Source organism: Strongylocentrotus purpuratus, unplaced genomic scaffold, assembly GCF_000002235.5.
Source record: "Strongylocentrotus purpuratus isolate Spur 01 unplaced genomic scaffold, Spur_5.0 spur5_scaffold_21, whole genome shotgun sequence".
NCBI lineage: Eukaryota > Metazoa > Echinodermata > Echinoidea > Camarodonta > Strongylocentrotidae > Strongylocentrotus > Strongylocentrotus purpuratus.
Genome location: NW_022145607.1, coordinates 15,426,951 through 15,454,383, shown reverse-complemented (window position 1 = coordinate 15,454,383; position 27,433 = coordinate 15,426,951). Strand labels below are relative to the sequence as shown.

The 27,433-nt window shown below is 35.3% G+C and overlaps 1 protein-coding gene across 1 annotated transcript in view; it reads right to left on the bottom strand.

Moving 5' to 3' along the window:
* The window catches only part of LOC105446225 (vacuolar protein sorting-associated protein 13A-like), a 54,334-nt gene that overhangs the window by 16,352 nt on the left and 10,549 nt on the right, over window positions 1–27,433 (bottom strand). Inside the window, exons 5-11 of the mRNA XM_030994174.1 lie at window positions 25,162–25,359; window positions 10,619–10,683; window positions 6,487–6,585; window positions 3,596–3,655; window positions 2,491–2,635; window positions 1,550–1,787; window positions 678–909 (exon numbers count right to left, since the gene is read on the bottom strand). Of these exons, the coding sequence (XP_030850034.1) occupies window positions 678–909; window positions 1,550–1,787; window positions 2,491–2,635; window positions 3,596–3,655; window positions 6,487–6,585; window positions 10,619–10,683; window positions 25,162–25,359 (1,037 nt within the window). The remainder of the gene's footprint in view (window positions 1–677; window positions 910–1,549; window positions 1,788–2,490; window positions 2,636–3,595; window positions 3,656–6,486; window positions 6,586–10,618; window positions 10,684–25,161; window positions 25,360–27,433) is intronic.

The following is a 27,433-nucleotide window of genomic DNA, read 5'->3' as shown; positions in this document are numbered from 1 at the left end:
ATTTATTGTCATTGAGTATTAAGACGAGAGTCCAGATGCTTCTAACACCATTCAATTTCATTGTGACACATTTGTCGGCTCAGATTTGCTACTGCTAATTTCATTTCTCGAGTCATCAGGGTCTTGTCTAATTTTCAGACCTTTCATTTTACTATCAGTATTGCTTTATTGTTTGTTCATATACGTGAAGTTTTATAATTATTTAAACAAAATTATGGCATGAAGAGGTTGCCACTTGGCTCTCCAGAAATCAGGGTACTAACTCTGCCCGCTTAGACATGGGGAGTGTTTTACAAAGACTAAGATCGACTTAAGGTTGGACTTAACTATGGCAGACCATTATGATCTTTAGATAATATATTGTCCTTCAATAATAAATTATCAAACCATGGAAATTTTGTAGATTTGTGACCATGATTTGTACATCCCTTGAGAGACCAATGCCAGTATTAAATGGTGAGAGCAAACAGTAGCATGAATGGCCTGCCATAGTTAAGTCCAACTTAAAGTTGACCTTAGTATTTGTGGAACACTCCCCATGACTTATTAAACTTAATTTGCTCTTTTGATGGCAAGTCAATGTCAACCAGCTGATTTACACTATATTCATACAATATTTATTGAAAGATCTTTACCGTCAAAATTTTGTTTGAATATATCACACTTCCATTATCTACCTCTGTCTTGGCCCTCTCTCTCCCTGCGATGATGTTGGTCAGGTCTAGTCTATCCTCCAGACCCTTGATCTTCCTGTCGAGAGCCTCTGTGCTCTGCTTGGCTTCCTGCAGGACCAGCTTCTGCTTGTACTTCTGCCAGTAGGTGTTGTAGACCTCCAGGTGGGCCTCTATCCTGGGGGCGGACCAGGGACGGATGTGCTCCTCCAAGATGGCCTTGTATGCATAGTGCCACCTGGGGTACAGAGTGCATGGGAAAGAGAGAGGGAGGGAGGGAGGGAGGGAAGAGAGAGAGAGGGAGAGATAGCGAGGAAGAGAGAGGGAGGGAGAGAGAGAGGGAAGAGAGAGGGGGAGAGAGAGGGATGGAGAGGAGAGCAGAGAGAGAGAGAGAATGAGTGAGGGGGAGAGACAAAGACATAGGGAAAGTGGTACAGAGATATGGAGAGTGGCAGAGAGCAAGAAAGATGGAATGCCAGAGGGTTAAAGTAAAAATAAAACACACAAAGACTGATAATTTATTTGTTCTTAATTTTCATGGTGCAATTTCGTATCCTTATATTAAAGGCATTACACTTGATAAATCTCCATGTATCATCATCATCATCATCAACATCATCAGGATCATTATTATACTCATCATCACCACCATTATTATCAGTTTACATGTACATATACATGGACACTGCATGAAAACTTAACTTATTTGTTCATCTGCACAACTGAATAAATTGCTACTTAGACAAACTAATATTAATAATTCATTGCAATTCTTGCATCAATTACAAAAAAAATCATTAAAAAAAAAATCAAAGCTGATAGGACAAAGAAAGAAGAGGAACTGACAAAAAAGATTCCCCAGGGGGTCCAACACTGACCATTTCTTTGTGTTCCCTTGGACGTGGACACCTGGCCTGTATTTCCTGTATCTCTCGTTGACCGCCAGCAGCTGCATGGACTGGGCGAGGTCAATGATGCAGATGTACTGCGGCCGTGTCAAGGAGATGGTCAAGGCGGAGGTGAGAATGTCCAAGATGATCTGTGGGTTGGTGTAGTCCGTTGGAGGGTCGGACTTGTCGAAGGTCAGGCGGGCTGTGGTGGTCACTGGCTCAACAACTGAGAATGAAAATAGCAATGATGATTTTGTCAGTTTTATTTCCATATCGCTGATAGTGGTTACTCTACACAAAACATGTACAGAGCAAGAAGAACAATTACGTAATTCAAGTTATTTACATGTAACACAAAGATAAATCCTTCTGGCTCTATGTACAACAGAGGAGACAGAAATTTTTAGGAAAATCTTAGATGATAATTTCAGTGATTTTTTAATATACCTCTACTACAATTAAGCAAATATTAGATGAATAACAACAAAACAAACAGCAATAGAATTAAAATCACTTCATATTTTATTTTTGTGACATGAAATCAATATCTTTAAAAATCACAAACAGCTGTATGGTAATAAAAATGAATTTAAAAAGTAAAATCTTGATCATCTTTGAACAAACATCAAGTTAGATGCTGCTTCTAAGTATCGGCTTGCATGGTGATGTAGATATACAGTAGGCTTGCGGTTGTACCGATAACCAACAGTCTTTTTCAAGACCACACCAACAGTTCTTTTCAGGACTACACACACTCAAGAAAAAAAGATTACCGAGAGACCTTTTTAGGTCTTTTTAATCCTCCCCTTCTCTCACATGGTGCAACCGCAAGCCAACTGTATAAACATCAAGTTTGTTTTGAATTCCTATGTCTTGTAGAAATTAATGATCATGTGGCTGTTGGGGAGGACTTTTTCCATGTGACTCACCGAAATCGAAGGGTTGACCCTTGACCTGGTGACTGAGGATGGAGCTCTTGAGGATCTCTTTCCATTGTCCACTCCTGACATAACCAGAGACTGGATGCTCCACCGATGTGTTCCAGTAGGCAGAAAACCCAATGGCTTCCAACAGCTGAAAGAGAGTCAAGGGTCACAATGTTAGAAAGGTAGAGAAAAAAATTAATATAGATATTATACTACAGTCAAACCTGCTTTAGTGACCACCTGTCTGTAAAGACCACCTGTCTACAAAGACCACATTTTTTGTTTCCCTTGAAAAGGGTTTCTCATTGAAACATGAACTAAAGGAACCTGTATATAAAGATCACCTGCCTATGAAAGCCACTTTTTTTTTTGTCTCCCTTGGGTGGTCTTTATTGACAGGTTTCACTGTACCACTAAAATATACATTAGAGTCTAAGGACTTGCTTCAGATGTTGGGCCACTGATTTGAAAACTTCACTTACAATATGTAATTACATCATGTGATACATGTGTGTGAAAGTCAACAGGAAACAGAAAGAAAAGCCAATAATCACATGGAGAAGAATGATGGACTACCTATTTACAGCAGCCTGGATCAAGCAAATCGAAAGCCAAAGAAAGAACGCAGTGGAGGAAACTCGGGGATTGCTTCCTCTCCAGGGCCCCCGTCTCACAAAGAGTTGATATCAATTGCACCTTATTTGCGATTGATATCAATCGCAACTATGTACAGAAGAGATAGGAGACTGCAAATTTGTGATTGATTGGAGGATTTTTTATTGATTTAGATCAATCCAAACTCTTTGTAAGACGGGGCCCAGAACAGGATGATCCAAGGTCTCAAGTCTTAGGTTGGTACAAATGAAAACTGTTTTGACTATTTTACTCATACAGATATGTAGGACAGTTCTCCCTGCATGACATCACATGTTGTGACCTAAGATTCCAATAGATCACAAATATAATAGTTGATCGCAACTTCTGAAAATGGCAAAATTCACACTTATTCTTTGTCCAATTCTTTTCTCATTTTCTTTTTTCCTGCCCAGTCCAACTTTCTCTGATCTTCAAAGAGATGTTTCCTGTATGAAAGTCAAAGTTTTCTTACCTTCCTCATGATGGTGGCTGTAGCATCCAGCTGAGTGGGTTCCCATTCTTCATCGGTTGTCTGATGATGGAAAGAAAAAATAGAAAAAACATAAAAAGATAAAATCTTCAATTCATTGAATGAATCACAATTCAATCAATTGCAAGGGTTGGAAAAAGAGAAATGTACACATCTACTTTACAACTTTCAATGACGATGTCTCATAATAACCAAAATATTTTAGGTAGGGAGACAACTTACAAGAAAAATATAGCAAATAGTTGTTTTCTTTACCAAAATCAAATTTGAAGAAAATGATATCTGTCTAAAGTCATGTGTTTTGGGGATATTTGGTAGACAAAAACAAAGAAACAGATGACATCATCTCTAAAAATGGAAAAGTGCTCTTAGAGTCAGAATTGCCTTGTCTATAACATTTGAAAATAAACTAGATCATGTTATTAAATCCTAGAGAATAAGAAGAAGGAAAAGAAGGAGAAGAAAATGATAAGAAATTAGAAAGAAAGAATCAGTGGAAGATGAAACAAACATGTTCCTGAAGTAGTACAGAAAATTAGAAGGACATGTACACTGTATGATGTAAAGTTGTAATTTCAATGATTAGACAAAAAGTAATTGTATGTTTTCAATCCTCTATCAATGGAAGATTTTAAAAAAAAAATTAAACTTTCTATAAATTTTCATTTCAATCACCTGAACTGTGCGACAACAATTCAAATCTAAAAAATGTCTGCTGCTAGATGACGACACTAAATTATGCATAATCAAATCTTAAAAACATTTCATATACTCAATAAAAAGTAATATGATATTGTATTTTGTTAAAGGATTTTGCTTCAATGTACCAGCAGCAATCCTTATGCCAAGGCACCAATACAAAACGATTGAGAGACGATGATTGTGTTGGTGGACATATAATACGTGACATGTACATTATTATTTATGGCCGGGGGCCAGGTGCTGCATAATGATATGACCTTAGCTAAGGTGATATGTACATGTATGCTTTAACCACTGACCCCGAAAAATTGTAAACAAAAACAACAGATACAATGTATGAGATACATTGTCAGTGTTAAAAACAGTCTCTTTAAATAATCAAAACACTAAAACTACCATGTCACATTTGAACCAAGATAATCCTATATATTTTAGAGAAAGAAAACAAACAAGGGAAACGCTCTCGGCGGTCTCGCCTGCATAACGCAATTCAATATGATAAACCAGAACGTCAATGACGTAGCGCTTATCTGCATCTCGCAACAACAAATATCGTAAATTTTATGTGGTACACTTTTGAACTGGTCAAAAAATAAAATTTTGATGCCCTGGAAGGGACATAATTTCATTTCTTTTGCATAAAGTACCATAAATAATCAATGGAGCAAAATCTCACAATTCTGTGTAGAAGTTTAGTGTTCCAAATTTAGCTCTACCAGATAAGGCAAACCAAATCAAAATCGGTCAAGAAATGAGGGAAAAGAAGCAATTTTTGTTATTTTTGGAATAAATTTGCATAAATTACCATAATTAATTTATGGAGAACAATTTCAAAATTCTGTGTAGAAGTTTAGTGTACCAAAGTAAGCTCTACGATATAAAGCAAACCAAATCAAAATCGGTCGAGAAATGAAGGAGAAGAAGCCCTTTTTTATACTTTCGAATAAATTTGCATAAATTAGCATAGATAATGAATTTCACAATTCTGTGTAGAAATTTTAAATCCCCCTCCTAGCCCTATCATATGAAACAATCAGAATCAAAATCGGTTGAAAAATAACGAAGAAGAAGCATTTTGCAAATCTTGATGTTGATGCCACAACAAAGTCTAAGTTTGTTGACCTTAAATGACCTTTGACCTTAACTTAGTGACCTGAAATTCTACTCACATGATTGGGGAGACTTGATAACCCTATAGTCCAAGTTTCATTGGCTAAGAACTTATACTTTCAAAATTATATCAAAAATTCAAAAACTTAACCTTAGGTTAAGTTTTCGATGATGATGCTACAACATAGTCAAAGTCTGTTGACCTGAAATGACCTTTGACCTTGACTTTGTTATCTGAAATTCTACTCACATGATTGGGGATACTTGATTACCCTATAGTCAAAGTTTTATTGACTAAGAACTTATACTTTAAAAATTATATCAAAAATTAAAAAACTTAGCCTTAGGTTAAGTTTTTGATGTTGACGCCGCCGTCGCCGTCACCGGAAAAGCGGCGCCTATGTCTCGCTTTTTGCTACGCAGGCGAGACAAAAACACAATTGATGTACGTCAGTATTTGTCCGCCATGTATATTGAAGAATATACATAATAAAAGATTACATGAACAGGGGCATACGCTGTAATCCTTTAAATCCACTTGCAAATAACTCCCCATCTGTGGTATAGTTGCAATGCTTATTACGCATAATCTTGAATTACCTTTTGAGCCACTCTGCCCTTTCTAATAATGCTACTCATGCAGAGCAGTATGGTATTTGTAAGCTGCCTAGATATTTTTCTTTTCACCACCAAGTCTTATGTAATGTTCTAATCCTCCCCTGAAATCAAATTAAGAAGCTCCTCAAAAGTCAATATAGTCACTACAGTGTATATTGAATACACAAACACTACTACAAACAATGCACAATAATTTCGGCAATATAGAATTATGTAAATGTAGGCTTTCATGTATAGAACAAAAGCAAAAGAAATACTACTACTACTTCTACTACTAATACTAACAATAATTAAGTAACAATAACAATAACAACAGTATCGTAATAATAATAATAACAATAATAATACTAATAATATCAAATTAAGAAGGAGAAGAAGAAGAAGAAGAAGAATAATTAATTCCATTATTACATACATGTAACATATCAATGAGTATAGTTTACCTGGGCAGAGACTCGATGCAATGCAACACCAAAGGCGAATGGCTTCCCCGGGTAGGTACTATTATCTTCATATCGAATGTGTACGTTGGAGACATTGACCTAATACAATCAGGATGAAAAGAAAATACCAATAATCAAGTCATTATGAGACAGAATTACTTGTTCATTTCATTTCATGTGACATTAAAAAAAAAAAAAAGTCTTACGCGGCTAACCAGTATAACTGTGATCAGAAGTGTACATTGTACATTGTATATCAAGAAGAGACATTTGTATCTTTTGTATTAGTTTAACCATAGGACAGACAAAAACAAAACAAAAAGAGAAAGATGAATGAATTACCCATAAAAAACATAATAAACTAAATCATAATCAAACTGTATTACTGCCCCCATCACACAGTTTATACAATGGTTTATTTACAAAGGACATAAATATTTGTTGTTAATGTGTCTATGATGCATGTACAGGGGGGTGTTTCATAAAGCTGTTCGTAAAGTTACGCATGACTTTACGAACGACTTGTATATGAAAAGCCAACTGGGATGCTCAATCATTATCAAATACATCAACTAAAGTTGAACTGTGCAGATGTAGATTAACATTCTTATGATAACAAACATTTTTAATGCAAAGTATATTTTTTTGCCATAATTTAATTGAGGTTATTGAAAATATCAGAAAAAACTTTGGGCATCCTATCTGGCACTTCATATACAAGTCATTCGTAAAGTCATGCGAACTTTACAAACAACTTTATGAAACATCCCCCAGGAATATCTTATGATGGTTATTGAAGAGCCCTTGAAATCAATATGATGAAATAGAGGGTTAGAAAAAATGCTTGACAGCAATCGTTCTATTGATTATGCTGGCTGGTTTATATCAAGTACTTTATACACAGTACCAGCAGAAAAGTACAATACATGTACATCATGCTTCGCTTTGGTTTGTGGTTTGAAATGCTAATCTACTTTTATTATTCAATATTACATGCACTTTTTACAACCATATGGTTAGATTGTTTATTTATTCTATGAATATAAACCATATCTTAACACAATCTTTCCAAGGCACATATTAGCCAAATAATGAAATGCAATTTGGGTGTGGAAACAATGACATCCATGATAAAATATGAGTTTATTTGTAAATTTTTGGTTGATATTCGATGAAACCAAAGAACCTACTTCACAATATGAATTACAGAATAAATCCTGAATTCAGAGAAGTTTCAAACATGGAATGAGTTTCAAGAAAATATTTAGGTACATGTAACTGATCAACCTAAAATAATCCACTCATCAATCTGAAAGCCAATAATATCCCATTTTATGAAATATTTCTTTCATCTTGAAAATACCTCTCTAAAAATGTTATGGTTTGTAAATTAAACATGAAAAAAACAAAACAAAACAAAACAAAACAAATGGGAAAGTGCAGATAATGAAGACATTGACAGTCATATTTGTTTTAATGTAATTTGGAAAACAATACATGCACATTTAATACTAGAACACTCCAAAGGTCTTCTTAAAGTATACATGTCTATCATTTAATTTTCAACATGCAAACATGTAGCTTAACCCTGTTCATTTTCACTAGAAATTTTAACTGGTGTCTTTAAAAGTCAGAAACACAATATGGTTTAGCCCCAGCATGGACTACAATGCATAATACACCTAATCTTGTCTCTCCCTCTGCCCTCTGAGATTCTCAAATTAAATGTTGATGTTCAATCTATTCACAGGGGTATCACATGACATGTTGATCCATGGTATAGTTCATGAATAATTCATGAGTTAAGGTGAGCTCTGCCTCTATGCCAAATGTCAGATGTCAATTTGGTCATTCAGTATGGCTGGCTGGCTGAGAGAAAGCGGGAGAGAAAGTGAGTGGGAGAGAGGGTGAGTGGGAGAGAGGGAGAGAGAAACTAAAAGAAAAAAATAGATAGAGGAATATATTTGCCAGCTGATCAAATTACTTTTATTTATTAGCCATTTTTTCTGACAATTTTTTACACATTTCTCATGAAAAAGCCAGAATAAAATCATATTAGACCTACGGGTACAAGTATCAGCCATTTTTAAATAAATGTTTGACACATCTTGCATAATTTATATAATATATTGTAAAATGAAACAAACAAAAGTCATACTGGTTTTATATCTTGTTTTCTAAAAAAACAGGCACAATGAATTTTCATTTCACGGTTGAAAAGCAGCTGCTGATCTCTACCAGCACATACATATACATGTAATATGATGCTAATCATGTGGTTTCACACATCTGGAGTGGTAATACAGCTTTAGTTTAATGCAGGATGACATTTAAGCCGCACTTTACATATTATTTTCATGCATTGATGGCTCAAAGGACGCCTTTCCCCATAAATCATATCATTTTCTGCTATATGTACAATATGTAGCAGATCTCTACTTCTTTTGCATGTTGCTTTTATTATCTTTTGAACATCAGTCCATCTGTCAAACTGTACAGTTTTCTTCCTGTCATTTATTATTATTATCTTTATCATCATCATTATCATCATCATCATCATCATTGCCATCACTATCATCATCATCATCATCATCATCATCATCATCATCATCATCATCATCATCATCGAGTGGATAAGTCACCGGACTGTGGATCACAAGGTCCGCGGTTCAAGTCCCGCCGCGGCACTAATGTCCTTTGGCAAGACATTGATCTACATTTGCCACTCTCCACCCAGGTGTTAAATGGGTACCCGGTAGGATGCGAAAGCTAATGTGGTTTGATTAGCAAGTGGCGCTTGTAAAATGGCGACTGGCTGGAATGCTCCCCAGGGAGTGGAGAATGTGCATACCTTGTGTGCGGGTAAGCCTGAATCCGATGACCGGGGTAATAATAATATGTTGTAAAGTGCTGTGATACACATGTACAGTATGTCTGTAAGAGGGCTATATAAATGCCAATATTATTATTATTATTATTATTATCAATAACCACAGAGTCTAATAGCCATCTTCTTCATCCCTTCTCCATCCTCCCCTTATTCTGTTCTCTCTACTGTCTCCTTGTATATAGATGTATTACTACACTGTAATATATGCAAGGCTTGTAGTATACATTATATTTTGTTGTCTATTCATAAACAGATTTAGCGCAAAAGAAATCATGCAATTTATAAGCAGATTCATTTGATACATTATTAATCACGAAGCATAGAGTGACGATATCTATCAACTATCATCAACTGCAAATTGGATCGCGGCAATTATTCTAATAGATAGTCAGAATGGATTGCAGCATACAATTTGATAGAATGGGAGAAGCGAGAGATAGGGGAGAAAGACAGAGAATGAAAGAGGGGGCTGGAGAGGGAGGGGGAGAGTATTAAAGAGAGTTGTAAGATAGAGAAAAGACACTAGCTAACTTACTCATTTTTCTTGAAGTAAACATATAACAAACGCAGTAGAGTATATTCATATAGTAGCTGTGCACACTATATAAATGGATGTATTATTATCATGTACATGTACATCTTGTATTATAATAATAATAATGATAATACTCAGTTTTTATATATCGCTTATTAGAATCACTAAGCGCTTCCAAACTTGAGAGATTATTACCCTTTACCTTTAGGTGTGCTGCCATTGCGGCACTTAACAAACGAGAACAAAAATCCCTTTAAAAAGAAACTAGTCTCTTTGATAGTTACATGTGTCTTCTATTTTGCAACAATTGTATTAATTTAAGGAATGATATTTCACTGCATGTTCTATACATCTACTAATTGTTTTGGCTTTACAATCAACTTTAATATAACCATGAACTGCATAACGTTGTACACGATGGAACCAGACCCTTCAACTTGAGTGTACTATTTTTTTCCCTGAGTGACAAAGTAAATGCTATTATACATACTTCATAATAAAAATATCAGAAAACATGAACTTTGAACACAATTCCGTAGTTTAGCATTAAAATAATTAATAATAAACACATCGGTGTGGTGCTTTTAAACAATAACTTTCCATTCAACTTTTCAGTCAATCATTTACTAACAGCCAAGCAGAAGGCAACACATTACCAAATCATTTTTTTTTTCAAATGGCGTTATGTCTCTTTTCATTGTCTTTACCTGTATATTGTTGATGATTGCTGCAGTTAACTTCTCGGTGAATGACAGATCGTGACTCTTGCTACCTGCAAAATGCATCATAAAAACAATAAAATTTAAAAGATTTGCTGACTAAAATGCAATAAAATGAAAAGAGCATTGGAAATAACAAAGGGTGCATATGAATCTATAAAATAACAGAACAATTTGTTTTATTGTGTCTGATCTTCGTACTGTACATTTTGATGGCCTGTTTGTTACGTGTGTTTACCATGGTTACGTCATTTTCTTCCGTGAAGAGGAGGTTTATTAAATTTCTTTAATCTAAGTCAATTACACAGAAGTCAACATCTATTAGCTGTTTACAATAAGGTCACTATTTCATTGACATTATACAACCAAAATAGCCTTCAAATTCATGTCTATACATGTATTTCATACTTGCATGCAGACAAGGTTATATTTATATACATGTATATACATGTACAGTGTATGTGCATTGTGCAAGTATAAAACTGATGTGCATGTAAAAGAGATCATAAAACACATCCCTCTATAAAAAATTACAAAATCCAAAAAATACTTTAAAGATAAAGTTGAGTTCTGGTTATGCGATTGCATTGTGAAAGAAACAGTGTGGAATCGACCAGAAAAGGTTGATGATTTAGCATATAAGAATTTGTGTGTATTACAAGGTTCTGGAATCATCAAAATGATTAGAAATTTGGCCAAGTCTTGGTAAAGTTACAAACACTGTACACAGAAAGATGTATATGGGACTACACGAACACGTGGCGTAAAAATCCCACCCCCCCCCCCCAAGTTTTACGATGTTATTGACATATTTGGAACATGAAGAGATTTGAAGAGACATGCTTTTCAGGGAACATGTCTTATCTGATGTTCTTCCACACTTGCATAATAAGAATGATAACGCTCACAAATTATTTTTCACCTCTTCCCAGAACTCAACTTTCTCTTTAAATCTCTAGATCAGAGTCTGCATGAATTACAGATATACCCTGTATGCATTAAAAACAGCCCCATATGTTCTAATGCAAGAAAATCATACTACACACACATCCCTCCGAAGAAAGAAAAAAAATTCAAGAAGATACTTTTAATCTCTACAACAGAGTGTGTGGTGCATACATGTACATGTATTAACGATATGCATTAAAAACAGCCCTATACATGTATACTCACATCCACGTAAGGACATGGCCTAAATGGGTATATACGGACAACCTTTACATGCACATGTCCTCTAGGCCTGATAAAGCTATCAGTCAAATGCAGGGATGCACACCTGCAAGCTAGCACCCATCTATCTCTTCCCCAGTGACATATGACTGAGACGATCTAATGTAACAAACAACCTGCTCGTGCTTGTCTCTGATCTTAAAGGGACAGATGCTGATGGCTGTTTGTCATTTATTTTCTCTCATGACAGAATGCCCTAATAACAGTGTACTGTAGGCATGGTTTATTGTCTGTTCAGGGGTAGAAAGACACCGACTCTCTGTGCTTAATTATTTGATTTAATGCCCTTCTTGCTCCAAACATTACTTTTTAGTGGTGCAAAAATTGCTATTATGAGTGTGTTATTAGTAGCTATTCTAGAAAAATGTTTATATAAAGCAACTTTCGATTTTCATGTTCATTACAAAACAGCTACAAAAATTTGCAGGAGTAGTGTATATTATAATAATAAACATGAAAAATTAATTTGAAATAGGAAATCTAAAAGAAGTCTCTATTTTTTGTTTAGAGTATTACATTCATGGACACAAGGCTCTAATGCAGATCTAATTTTGCACCGTCATATTGAGAAAAGCTATGAATATACAATGTACAAGATATGCCTTCAAATTGTACTTAAATAATGAAATTTATACATGTATTTATATTGATTTTTATATACATGTACACTGTACATGGGAAAGTAATGTAAATGTATTCACAGGCCAAGTTTGATGATTTAAAAAAATATTGATAGTGAATCCTTGATGAAGAACATCAATAAACAGGTTAAACAAATATTACTACAGATGTTGAGACTACACCCTGTAGAGGTAAAGATTCCATTCCATCAAATCAAATAACTTACAACTATGAATCAATTCCTCAACGATCTTTCAAAATGGAGATTTCTTTTCCATATGTCCAAAATGGAAATGGTGACATGATAATTGAGCTATTACTGAACCAATTGGCTGCATGGCCCCAGTCTTGACATTATCCATGGTATACAATACATGACCTCTCATGTTACAGCTGCATATTAATTCGGGATGATTAGCTCCGCATGTAGAGTAGTCTATGGTCATTGGCTTAATTTCATACAGTGAATATAATGCCCGTACCTCATGTGTAAAGGCAATTATTAGAAGAAAAAAATAGAATTATGATTGTGGACAAGTGACCTTTATAAATACAGATTACTAATCATTTACAAGGTCTCCTTGCCATCTAAAACTGCATAATATACATGTACATGTAAATCACCAAATTATTATAATTACAAATTTAATGGTCTTAATTTGAAGGCCATCACATCTTACACATACACTGTACATTAAAGAGTAGAGAAACATGTACTCTATATGTATTGATGTAGGAATCTACTTTAGTTGGGATCAAACGATTTTCCATTAAATTAAAATTTAGTTTTCAAAAGGACAATAACTTGCAAATTTATGTAATGCTTTCACATCTAACAAAGATAAACCTGGGCCCTGTTGCACAAAACTTATCATTGATGATAACTTTGCCATCAATGGTAATTACCATGGAAACCTTGATTTTGATTGGCTGTTGAGCCCTGTTAACATGGTAGTTGCCATTGATGGCAAAGATACCATCGATGGTAAGTTTTATGCAACGGGCCCAGGGCATAATTTCTCTTTAACTTTGCACACAAGGAGGGTGCAATTAATGATTGTTTTGATTTGCTTTCATATTTAGGAAGCCACTGAATCATATTTCTAGGGGTGGAGGTGAGATTGGAATGCACCATTATTTTATATCTACATGTAGAGCCTTAAACAAGAATACATGTACAGCCCCACTCAAAATATCAAGTAGTTTTATTCAAATGACTCACCTCAAAATTTGATTGCAATAACAAAATCAGATCACTAGTTTAGAACATCTTCAGAAAATACTTTCATTTTCTATTTACTCATTTCTTTACTTATGAAATGCATATTCTTGTACTTCTACAGTACATGTATGTAATTTTTCAATACTGTCAGGAAATAAAGAAAATAATGTATACGCATGCAGTGCTTTATACATGTACATGTAGCAAAGTAAACAACCAGCACACAAACTCAGATATTGACTGAAAGGCCAATCACCTAGAGAGTATTCAAGGGCTGCATCTCAAGACGACACTTTCTCATTTAATTTCTTTCCGCCTAATCTTTGAAGTGCTTCTTACAAAGTAAAGAAGGTTCAAGTCATACAGTGTACATGTACTGAAGATAGGCAATGCATACTTGCTACATGCAGCTATATAATAATGATGATGATGATGATGATGATGATGATAATGATGATGATGGTGATGATGATGGTAATGGTATATTTGTAAAGCGCTTTAATAGAGACATTTGTATTAAGCGTTATATAAAAATTAAATATTATTATTATTATTATTGTAAAAATATTTATTATGTAATAAAAATAATAATAGAAATAGTAACAACAACAATAATATAGCACCTAATAATTAAAAAGTCCCCATGCATTTATGAATCACAGTATTGCAATGATAATGTACAGTACACTTACATGTATGTATACATCTGGCGTTTTGTTGGTGTTTATATATTTTCACATACATTTGGAATATGTGATTTATGCAATACTCATTCGAGTCAGAGAGTCTACCCAATTTGCTAGCACTCATTAAGATCTATCAAGTACTGTATAGTCATTCAGATTGTCTCTAAATTGAATCAAAGCAATAATATGTGAGCAATGAAAACTTGGAAACTGCGCAGCCGTGGGATGATAATTCTCCCTTCCAAACGGCCTTCTGCAGGAATACATTTTGGAAATTCAAAGTAATATAATATTCATTAAAGAAGCAGGATGGGAAGATGTTGTACACTGCACATGATTATACATCATGCATGCTATTCACATGACACATGTACCATGAATATGACTCATAATCACAGCACCATATCCAGCATAGGGCAGAGCAAGTACATGACCCCCTCCCCCTCCCCCTCCTCCTCCCCCTCCTTCTCCCCTTTCCTTTCCATACCTACATGTAGAAATAAATAAATTCCTTTTTTTTCAAATCTCTTTGAATAGCAAGACATGACTCTGATTGCTAGGAAACAAAAAAATGAATACTGTACATGCATTTCCAACGCCCACCTCTGAATTGTGGGGGCTAGACAGCCCACTCACACTGTACACCCCCCCCCCCCCCCTCTCCTCATTACTATTTGGATTTACATGTATGCCAGTGCTGCATCCAAGATAGGAAGATCACCAACATGTTAGTATTTAAATTTATGGGGGAAATAGATTTTTTTTAAATAATAATGATAATAAAACTACCGGTAATTCAAGGATATGTTTACATCTACTGTAGATTTCAATGTGACTCATTCATGAAATTCTACGAGAAGCATCTGTCTCACTGAAAAAGACTCTGATATACACGACGAGACAAGAACAACTCCACTACTACATGTAGGTGTTCATGCATTACTAGAATTATGTACAGAGGTTAAGGTACATGTAGCATGACTTATCTTTTAATTCCATTAACAAAATATTCAAAAATTCCACTTTTGAAATTGAAAAATGCAAACCCTGCTGTGTTCGGGACACATTCATGAATTCCAAACAAAAGCATCGGTGTCGCTAAAAAAGGACTCACGATACATACAATAACAGCAATCACTTCACTGCCTACATGTACTCTTTGTATCACTAGGTTCATGTTTATGTACAGAGAATATAAAGGTAACATTTCATGGGGGCCCCCATCTCTATAGCCATGTAGCATCTCTGACTGTGATTTGTTCAGCATGGGCAGTGAACTGGAGCCATTCAATCGGGCTTGAATGAGAAGTCCATTTGGAGTGTAATACGCTTGTCACCTCAAGGGCATAGTATGCTTCCAGACTTAGACGGGCTCTTAAAATAAATTGTTCGTCTTGGAATTTCTTTTAAGCCGTGTTCTTGGAGACCAAGATCAGTCAGGTTTAATAATATACATTGTGGGAAGTTGGTGCTGTACATGTACTTCACAGACATTGTTGACACGTATGAAGATATTAGCTACATGTACATGTCCACATGTTTTCTTTACAGAGATATTTGTTAAAGTATCTAAAATTATATGTACATGTACATGTACATTACCTAATGTACATGTAAATGTACATGTACATGTACGTGCACATCATTTACATGAACATGTACTGTTTAATAAATGTACATGTACATGTACATCATTACCGAATCAAAATTACATAGTAGGAAAATGCTAATGCTGTGAGCAATGTTATCAAAATGACATTAAAGAGGCTCTTATTGCTGTACATACATAAAGCCCAACAAGTATCCTTATTGCGCAAAAATGGTGATAATGGAATAAAACTACTTCCACATACATACAAGAACATGTACATGTACATATCCTGCCATGAACTTCATTCACTAAAAGTACATAGTATTTTCATAGAAAATGTGTCTTTCTTTGAATACACTCCACACACAGGAGTTGCACATTCATGTAATTCACTTGTAGTGGGTGAACAGGTGTTATTAGTATAAACAGTATATCTTTTCAAAATGAACAAATCATTGTTCAATATTTAGCAAAAAGTGGGAAATCCAATTTCACGTCTTTTAAGCATTATTTTCATTTTTTTTAAAGGTCAGAATGAAATTCACTACCCTTTTTCAATTTGTCAAAGCTTACGATTATATAATTTCAGCTAATATGTTTCTTTTTTTTAAATTAAAAAAAAGTCTCTCACTCGGACAGGTATCTTTGTCTTCACAATTGTAATACCTGGAAATGCAACACAATATAGTCACTCAATGGAACGCAATATATCACATTGATAGATATATATATATCACATTGATATATATATATATATATCAATGTGATATATTGCGTTCCATTGAGTGACTATATTATTGTGTTGCATTTCCAGGTATTACAATTGTGAAGACAAAGATACCTGTCCGAGTGAGAGACTTTTATATATATATATATATATATATATATATATATGTGTGTGTATATAATGTAAAAGATAGTCATATCTTTGTCAAGTCAGGTCAGATAATATTAACTTGTCAAGTCAGGTCAGATAATTTTATCTTTGTCAAGTCAGGTCAGATAATATTAACTTGTCAAGTCAGGTCGGATAATTTTATCTTTGTCAAGTCAGGTCAGATAATTTTATCTTTGTCAAGTCAGGTCAGATAATATTAACTTGTCAAGTCAGGTCAGATAATATTATCCTCGTCAAGTCCGGGTAGATAATTTTATCTTTGTCAGGTCAGGTCAGATAATATTATCCTTGTCAAGTCCGGGTAGATAATTTTATCCTCGTCATGTCGGGGGATTATATTATCTTGTTCAAGTCAGGTCAGATAATAGTATCCTTGTCAACTCCGGGTAGATTATTATCTTTGTCAAGTCGATGCAGATCGTGTCAATTCAAGGTAGATACATGTAATATCAGTTTTGTCAAGTCAAGGCAGTTATTGTCAATGTCTAGTCAGATCCCACTGACAAGGAGAAATAATCTGCGGTTCTCCTCGCAGCTGCTTGTTGATGGGTCCAGCTCTGCGATCCGTCCAGCTACCCGAAGTCCGACTCTAGATCTGCCCATGCCGCCGTCATTTTTCCAGTTCTGATTTGCTGCGTTTAATTGAAAGCTAGAACGAGTTCACAGTCTAGAAATCAGGCCCGATTTGTCTTTCGAAGGAAATATAAATCAAACGTACACCTCTGTCGGTTATTTTGGGACTGAATAGATATGAATAATAACAAACAAGACTAAGTTGAAGCAGCTAGGGAGGCGGTTTACCTGGTTGAAGCACCTATACATTTATGCTGTCAACAATGAAGCATATACGTACCAGTACTTCACACTTTTTACTATGTACACGCGCGCGGCGACGCACGCTGTACTGTAATTGGTCGCTATTGTCCTGCTTGTCAGATTCTATTGTCCAGGTGCGAATTAAGGCTACCTAATCCCTTGGCTAATTTGAATCACGAAAGTCTGTATTCAGCAGAGTTGGTGTATATTTAAATTCATGTTGTTCTATCGGCATGGCATGTGTGTGTTTGAATGGGGGGGGGGGGGCGAACGCGATCGGACCAAAATGGCAAAGGCCCTTCAGCATATACAGAGCCGATTTGTGATAAAGGATTTTCCGGCTAGATTCGCGAGTTTGTAATTCGAATTAATTAACTTTGCATTTGAGTTAGCGCAGATCGGCACTGCCATGCCAATTATCATTTAATTATCGTTACTTTATTTTATTTGGATTTTAGTTGAAGGGTTTCATAGATTTGTCATTTAATTGAGAAACTGCTCAACAAGCATTCAAACTAATCATCACTTGTCGAGGCGTCGTTTCTATCATTTAACTTAACACCTGTCATTCGTAAAAGATCGTCAGACAAAAATAATGAAAGACTATAGCACATTGTTCATTAATTTGAATGAAACATATGAGATAAAGAAACTTCATAGATTTGAAAACTAGTAAAAGGAATATAAACCCGTTATATACCTGACAGCACTAAAAACCGTCGAATTGGAGCGCAAGAGAAATTAATTTTAATGACAAATTCGCGAATTTGGCCGGGAAATCCTTCGAAAAATCGAGCTAACTAGGGCGGGAAATAAATAATGATAATGAGTTTCTTTTCACTTCACCACGCTGTTGGATTAAAGTAGAGAGTGAACACAAAAGAAACTTCAATTTTAAATGAGAAAACATAAACTTTGTCGATCACAAGACAGTGTGTGATTTTGAAAGGAGAAAACAAAAGTCCATGTTGCCAGGGTGTGTTTGCGTTATTAATTTTAGCTCTTGAAAAACGAAAAATAAAAGAAAGTATGCTTTTAAAGCAAATGTGTTAAGATTAAGAAACATGTGTTATTTCTTTTCTGGGGAACATTATCTTAGGGGCGTGTAAATCCTATACAAAAAGCAATAGCTTTTTTGGAAATCTCGGACAAAATGCATAACAGTCGGAAAACAATTCAGTTTATCTTTACTATTTAACATGATGTTAAAAGGAAGATGATCAATAGAAAAGAAAGAGAAGTGAGAGAGAGAGAGAGAGAGAGATAACTGACACTGTATTAAATTATGATATTGATGTGTTAGTTATTTTAAAAGGAGATCAAATGACAGAGAGGGGGAAGTCTAGAAGCCTAGTCTGCATGTATAGACTTGTTTTGCACTTTTAAAAAAGCTGCGTGCAAATTTTGAAATTCCTGTATCTAGTAAAGATCAATTTTTAGTTGCTATTTTATTAGACAACCATTCAAATATGATATATGTTTTCATTCAAATAGCAATTGTAAAGTGTGTGTGTTTGTTTGGTTTGTTTTTAGCGTAAAAATAGAGTCTGTTTCTGCAGACTATGTAGAGTTGACATCCTCTTGTTTGATCGCTATTGTCCGGCTTGCCAGATTCTTTTGTTCAGGTACGGATTAAGGCTGCCTACCTTGAATCACCCGAATTATATGTGGTCAGTATTATGGGTATGGGCCCATCAGGAGGGGTGCATAAGGGTCTTTATTCTTAAGGAGCGCTATTCATAATAATAAATCGGGGTCGTTATTCATATGAGAAGATTGACGTTCATCATAATACGACAAGGTGGGCACTCATGCTTTTCGTATTATGAATAGCGACCCTCACTTTCTTATTATTAATAGCAGTCCTTACGAGTAGTGACCCCCAATTTAAATTATGAACTGAATGTGAATTATGAATAGCGACCTTCAACTCACTTTATAAATAGCGGTCCTTATGCCGTTATGCATATATATGACACCCTTTCCGTTTCATGATTATAGCATGTCACGTTACGAATAGCGGTCCGTATGACTAGCGAGGCTACCCCATCAGGATATATAGTAGCTGGCAATTAATTGTATCTTTTATAAGTAGCCAAAAATAAATAGGCCTTTTTTCCCTAGACATAGATCATATGTTGGGCAAAACAATAAAAAAAAAAAACATGTTTAGCGTCCTATTTTGGGGGAAAATAGGAAGGAGGAGGCCTTTTTTTAAAAATCAGAAATAGATCCATTTAGCAGTGTTTTCATGTTTTTTTTCTTTAAAAACTCAACAAAAAAAAACAAATAAAAAAATAGGAGGCGCCCCCAAAAAAGGAAGCGGGCGGGGATGCTAAACATGTATATGTTTTTTAATGGCCTTGTCTTACAAGAGCTATATAGAGGCAAAAGTGACCCGTCACGATGAAATGAAACAGAACTCGCTGGCCTAGACAATTTCGAATTTGCATATTTTTTAAATCGGATGTTCAATGTTGCATGAATGTTCTGTAATGTTTTTTTCGCGTGTATTTTTGTTTGTCTTTAAATTTGTAGAGCTCTATTTAAAAAAAAGAAAGATAACAGGAACTATACGTCGCGAATACAAGTGCGGGGTGGGGGGGGGGGGGGGTATATCCACATCCCCGGAGGGGTCATATGGACCATACGCCCATGCTACACCTTGCTGATCCATGAATAAGTAAGACTTAATGGCTTGACATCAGTTTGCATTGGCAATACGAACAAAATGACAAATAGCAAAAGGGGAAAAAGGGGAAGAATGGCATATGACAGAGACGGGGAGAAGTCTAGAAACCTAGTCTGCATGTATATACATTGTTTTGACACTTTCAGAAAGCCATGCGAACTCTGAAATTAATGTATCTTCTAAAGATATATTTTTAGTTCTTATTTTATTTGACAACCATTCAAATGTGATATTCTTGTATATACAGAAAGCAATTGTAATGTTTGTTTCTTTGTGGGTTTTTTTAGCGTAAAAATAGAGTCTGTTTCTGCAGACTTTGTACAGTTGACATTCTCGAAAAACTCAAAAACACCAATGAGGCCGGTTCATTGTGGCGTCAAGCATTATATACCCCATCCCCCTATTTGCATGCTTACGAATATAAATACTTCCTGGCATCTCGTTTTGTGTATTTTTGAAAGAAAGACAAGCGAGGGACTGAGCATCATTGACACTGTCGAAATTTCTCTTTTCTTTTTATTAATATTATTGTTATTTTCACATTCTTTCATTTTTATTCAATTATACGCCATCTGAGCTTCCCCATTCTGGTTATGGAAAATTGTTGTTAACCGTTTTTAACATTAACATTTCTATCGCTTCTTTAGCACGGGCCTCGAGCCCGAGATATATCGTTAGTAAGTCATTCGCTTTTTTCTCCTTCGGCGCCTGATATCTCGCCACATTTCCTGTTTTCTCATTTATATAGTGCAACATTTCTTATGTTTTCGCTCAACAAAACTCAAATTATCAAACAGCGAGGTAAACTGAACAGTGTCATCATGAATTAATATTTTGTTTGATGATTATCCTTCACCTCGATCCCTAGATAAGTCAAACTATCAACATTATCCATAAAAGCTACCGTCCTTTTCAGTTTGCTTTAAAAAAAATTATTTATTAGACTTAATCGTATTTTAAAGAATAAGAACAATAAAATGATTGATATTTTGTAATTTCCCGTAGTGAAAAAAAGGGTTTATAAATAGACCGGGCTATTTATTACTGACATTTTTTCTTCTCACCTCCTTAACTACTCACTCATTTTGGAATCATATTGACAAACTCATTTTATCTCTCTTTCAAATTCTTCGTGTCTTTTCTTAACGCTTTTTAAAATACATTTGGAGTTTGGCCACCGTTTTTAATGACAAAGAATTAAGACGTGAGCTGACCAGAAAATTAATATTGATATTTTCTTATCTTTCCTTCTAATTCCAGCACTTATATTTTAGACAACAACATCATCTAAAATAGGCTATACACCCATTCTACTGACCACATCCTTATTTCGACTGGGGTAGGGACTATAATAGAGTCACACAATTTGAGCATGTAACACTGTGTTAAATTTCTTCCCCCTCTGACATTCCTCACTTGGAGAAACATATTTCGATTACGAATGGTGACAGGTGTTAATTTAATGATAAACACGATGCCTCGACAAGTGACGATTAGTTTGAATGCTAGTTGAGCAGTTTCTAGTTTCTAAATCAAATGACAAATCTATAAAACCCTTCGTCCAAAATCATAAATTAAATAAAATAACGGGAGAATTGAATTATAATTGGCATGGCAAAGCCGATCTGCGCTAACTCAAATGCAAAGTAAATTCGATTACAAACTCGCTAATCTGGCCGGGAAATCGTAGAGCCTTTGCCATTTTGGTCCGATCGCGTTTATACCCCCCCCCCCCCCCCATTTTAAACACACACTTGCCATGCCGATAGAACAACATGAATTTAAATATACACGCACTCTGCTGAATACAGTCTTGGGTGATTCAGGTTATGCAGCCTTAATCCCTACCTGAACAATAGAACTGGCAAGCCGGACAATAGCGATCAAACAACAGCCTTTAATACTTTGCCGTGCGTGCATGCCTACGACGTATTTTTGAATTTTCCCGAGAATGTCATAGTCTGCAGAAACATAATATTTACCCAAACCAAACAAACACACACACTTTACAATTGCTAATCGGATTAATGAAAAACATATCATATTGGAATGGTTGCCAAATGAAATAACAACTAAAAATTGATCTTTACTAGATACCGGTACAGTAATTTCAAAGTTTGCACGCGGCTTTCTAAAAATACAAAACAAAGTCTATACATGCAGACTAGGCTTCTAGACTACTGTCATTTGATCTCCTTTTACAATAAACGCATCAATATCATTATATGATACAGTGTCAGTTATTTTTCTCTCTCTCCCTTCTCTTTCTTTTATATTGATCATCTTCCTTTTTTCATCATGTTAACAGTAACTGAATAGTTTTCAAACTGTTATGAACTTTGTCCGAGATTTCCACGGATTTCCACGGCCCTAACATAGTTAATGCATGTTCCCCAGAAAAGAAATAACACCCGTGTCTTATATCTTAACACATTTGATTTAAGAGCCTACTAATTAATTTCTTTTATTTTTCGTTTTTCTAAAAAAACTAGGATTAATAACACAAACACACCCCTTAACAGGTTAATTTTTGTTTTCTCCTTTTAAAATCACACACCTGTGATCGACAAAGTTTATGTTTTCTCTTTTAAAATTGAAGTTTCTTTCAAGTTCACTCTCTACTTTTATCTAACGGCGTGGTGAAGTGAAAAGAATCTCATCACCATTATTTATTTTCCGCCCTAGTATAGCTCGATTTTTAGAAGGATTTCCCACCCAAATTCGCGAATTTGTCATTAAAATTAATTGTCTTGAGTTCAAATTCGACGCTTTTTAACGGCTGTCGGGTATATCTCGGGTTTATATTCCTTTTACTAGTGATTATAAAACCCTTCGACCAAAATCCAAATTAAATAAAATAACGGGATAATTGGCATGGCAATATGCCGAGCTGCGCTAACTCAAATGCAGAGTAGATTAATTCGAATGACATGCGAATCTGGCCGGGAAATCCTATATCACAAATCGCCTCTGTATGCTTAAGGGCCTTTGCCATTTTGATCCGATCGCGTTCAACCCCCCCCCCCCCCCCCCCCCCCCATTCTAACACACACATTCCATGCCGATAGAACAACATGAATTTAAATATACACCAACTCTGCTGAATATAGACTTTGGTGATTCAAATTAGCCAAGGGATTAGGTAGCCTTAATTCGCACCTGGACAATAGAATCTGACAAGCAGGACAATAGCGACCAATTACAGTACAGCGTGCGTCGCCGCGCGCGTGTACATAGTAAAAAGTGTGAAGTACTGGTACGTAGATGCTTCATTGTTGACAGCATAAATGTATAGGTGCTTCAACCAGGTACACCGCCTCCCTAGCTGCTTCAACTTAGTCTTGTTTGTTATTATTCATATCTATTCAGTCCCAAAATAACCGACAGAGGTGTACGTTTGATTTATATTTCCTTCGAAAGACAAATCGGGCCTGATTTCTAGACTGTGAACTCGTTCTAGCTTTCAATTAAACGCAACAAATCAGAACTGGAAAAATGACGGCGGCATGGGCAGATCTAGAGTCGGACTTCGGGTAGCTGGACGGATCGCCGAGCTGGACCCATCAACAAGCAGCTGCGAGGAGAACCGCAGATTATTTCTCCTTGTCAGTGGGATCTGACTAGACATTGACAATAACTGCCTTGACTTGACAAAACTGATATTACATGTATCTACCTTGAATTGACACGATCTGCATCGACTTGACAAAGATAATAATCTACCCGGAGTTGACAAGGATACTATTATCTGACCTGACTTGAACAAGATAATATAATCCCCCGACATGACGAGGATAAAATTATCTACCCGGACTTGACAAGGATAATATTATCTGACCTGACCTGACAAAGATAAAATTATCTACCCGGACTTGACGAGGATAATATTATCTGACCTGACTTGACAAGTTAATATTATCTGACCTGACTTGACAAAGATAAAATTATCTGACCTGACTTGACAAAGATAAAATTATCCGACCTGACTTGACAAGTTAATATTATCTGACCTGACTTGACAAAGATAAAATTATCTGACCTGACTTGACAAGTTAATATTATCTGACCTGACTTGACAAAGATATGACTATCTTTTACATTATATACACATACATATATATATATATATATATATATATATATATAAAAGTCTCTCACTCGGACAGGTATCTTTGTCTTCACAATTGTAATACCTGGAAATGCAAAACAATATAGTCACTCAATGGAACGCAATATATCACATTGATATATTGCGTTCCATTGTCATTGAGTGACTTTACCTGTCCGAGTGAGAGACTTTTTTTATTTAAAAAAAGAAACAAATTAGCTGAAATTATATAAACGTAAGCTTTGACAAAATGAAAAAGGGTAGTGAATTTAATTCTGACCTTTAAAACAAATGAAAATAATGCTTAAAAGACGTGAAATTGAATTTCCCACTTTTTGCTAAATAATGAACAATGATTTGTTCATTTTGAAAAGATATACTGTTTATAATACTCTCGTCTCCATTTTTGGATATTCCTAGCATGCACCCACTGCCCTTTCCATAGGAAGGTACACAATATGGAATCTCCATCATGCCCCAAGGCAGACATACTACAGGATCTGAATAAGAATTACAAGTTGTCATACTTGTCAGACAAATTATACATGTCCAAGTATGTACGTGTACATTGTACATGAAATGTTGGCCAAAATCATGTTTCCATCCTTACCCTGCATGGTGGGCAATTCTGCGGTTAAAACAAAAAATGTAAACATGAATCTCTTACTTGTGTCTGAAGTGGCTTTCTTGGACACTTCAATCGCTGAAAGCTTCTGTTGCTTGGACGCATTCTCAGCATTTCTCGCTTTCTCTTCATCGTATGGGCGGTCAGCAACTGGACTGACCAGTACCAGGAGGTCTTCAACATTGACCACTACCGGTTCAGAGAAAAGCCCAGTCCAGGAAAAGTCAATGTATATCCTTCCTGTAAGACAGATAAAAGAGAATATGGATACATATGATAAGTTTGAGTTAAAAGTCATACCAATATCCTGGTATCCCATAGGACAACTACATTGTATCTATACATGTAGGTGTACTTTAATAGACAAAAAGCCCCTGGAAATTAGCCCTCTGACAAATCTCCCTCCCCCTAGCATATTGTAACTATCCTCATAATGTAGGACAACTGCCCCAACTCCCCACTTAAACAATTATCTCTTGAAGTAATTTCCCCTCAATTTAGTTTTCTGAAAATTACTGCTGGAAACAAAATTTGCAGGGGTTAAATGTACAGAGGGGAGGAGAGGGGGGGGGGGGGGTAGTTTTCCAAGAATTTCTGGTTCTGAAGGTACATGCCTGTCTTAGGAAGGAGTTGTTCTGACATGATACCAAATTTTGTAAGTCTTGAGATGGAGTTGGATTACAATAAATGTCAAAATCTAACATTTCCATCATAATCAACCACTGTATCAATATCTTCAATGACCCAACAACCTGAACTTTGGCTGATTGAGTATCCCGCCAACAAAATACAGTGTGCATAACAAAGTCAATTTGCACACTGTACACGCTGCAATTACTCCTTCTGAATCATAATTTAGAACTTAAACTGACTTTAATAATGCTGCATGGTCAATTTGTACAAAATGACATTTGGCATATTACTTTGCTTGAAATGTCAAGATATGCAGTACCTGTACATAATTGTACAATATATTAATAGAAATTGTTCCACTGACATAATGTGCAGTGTACATGTATGACCTGCATGTTCAGAGATCTACTGTATGCATTTAAGATCTATTAAAGATAAAGGTGAGTTTTGGTAATGCGATGGCATTGTGAAAGAAAAGGTGTGGAATGGATCAGAAACAGTTGATCATGTAGCATGTAAGTATTGGTGTGCACTGCAAGGTTCTGAAGTCATCAAAATCATAATAAATTTGGCCGAGTCTTGGTAAAGTAACAAGCACTGTACACAGAAAGCTATATATGGGACAACACACATGGTGTCGGGGCTACTACCTTGATTGCCTCGTCTTTCTATGCTCATTACTCAGCCAGTATACATTTTCTTCCAAAATTGTTTGGCACATGTCATTTACTGTATTTGTAATCTTGAACATTCAGTGTCAGTTTCGTTTGATTCTGTGAGAATTAATTTTTTTTTTTTTTTTACCAGTTTATCTTTAAACATGAAAGATCATAGAAGCAATCCAGCATAAAGATCTCATGAACACCTCAAATATTTGCAGTGGAAATTGCTCATGCACTATTCCAATACTACAAAGCAAACAAATTGAACCGATTGCACTAAACACACTGAACCATTGCATACATGTACAGATGTTAAAACAATATACTGTCTGATTTTGTGGAGAAGATGTTTTTTCTTGTAACTCTTCAAGAGCAAAGTAAGAGTTTAGCTACATGTACTTTTATACAAGTCATTTAGATTTCATTTAATTTCATAATAGATTCATGAGAAGACCCTTTAAGGTATTTTGCAAAATAATGGGGGGAAAAAGAAGAAGGAAATATGCATTAAAATGTTTTAATTGGTAGCACTTTCAAGGATTCGTGATTACCGTTTTGTGTGAAATATTTACATATATATACAATTAATCATTTTCAGACAATTTTTGGTCTGTCCAGTTTTATACAGATACATGCATTTCGTTGGAAAAGTTAACAAATAGAGTAAAATGCCACTGTTGCCAATCAAAAATAAAATGTTGTTCTTGATCGACTAAAACGAAGTGCATCTCAAAATAAATTTCTCAACTACAGCGTAAATGAATAATCAGGCTTCTATGATAATCTATTTTAGTTGAAGAGACAAATACTGTGGTTTAAAAACAGAGTTAAACTTCACCCACTAAATTTAGGTTTTAAGATGAGAAAAAAACTGCACTGGGAGTATAATGCAATTGATCAAGTTAAGCCTGTGGCAGGCCTGAAGTCATTCACTCTACCAGCTAATTTACTTCGCTTCTTATTATTTGATTAGGGAGAATGATTGAATTAAGGCTGTGCACATTATTTTTAGCATAATG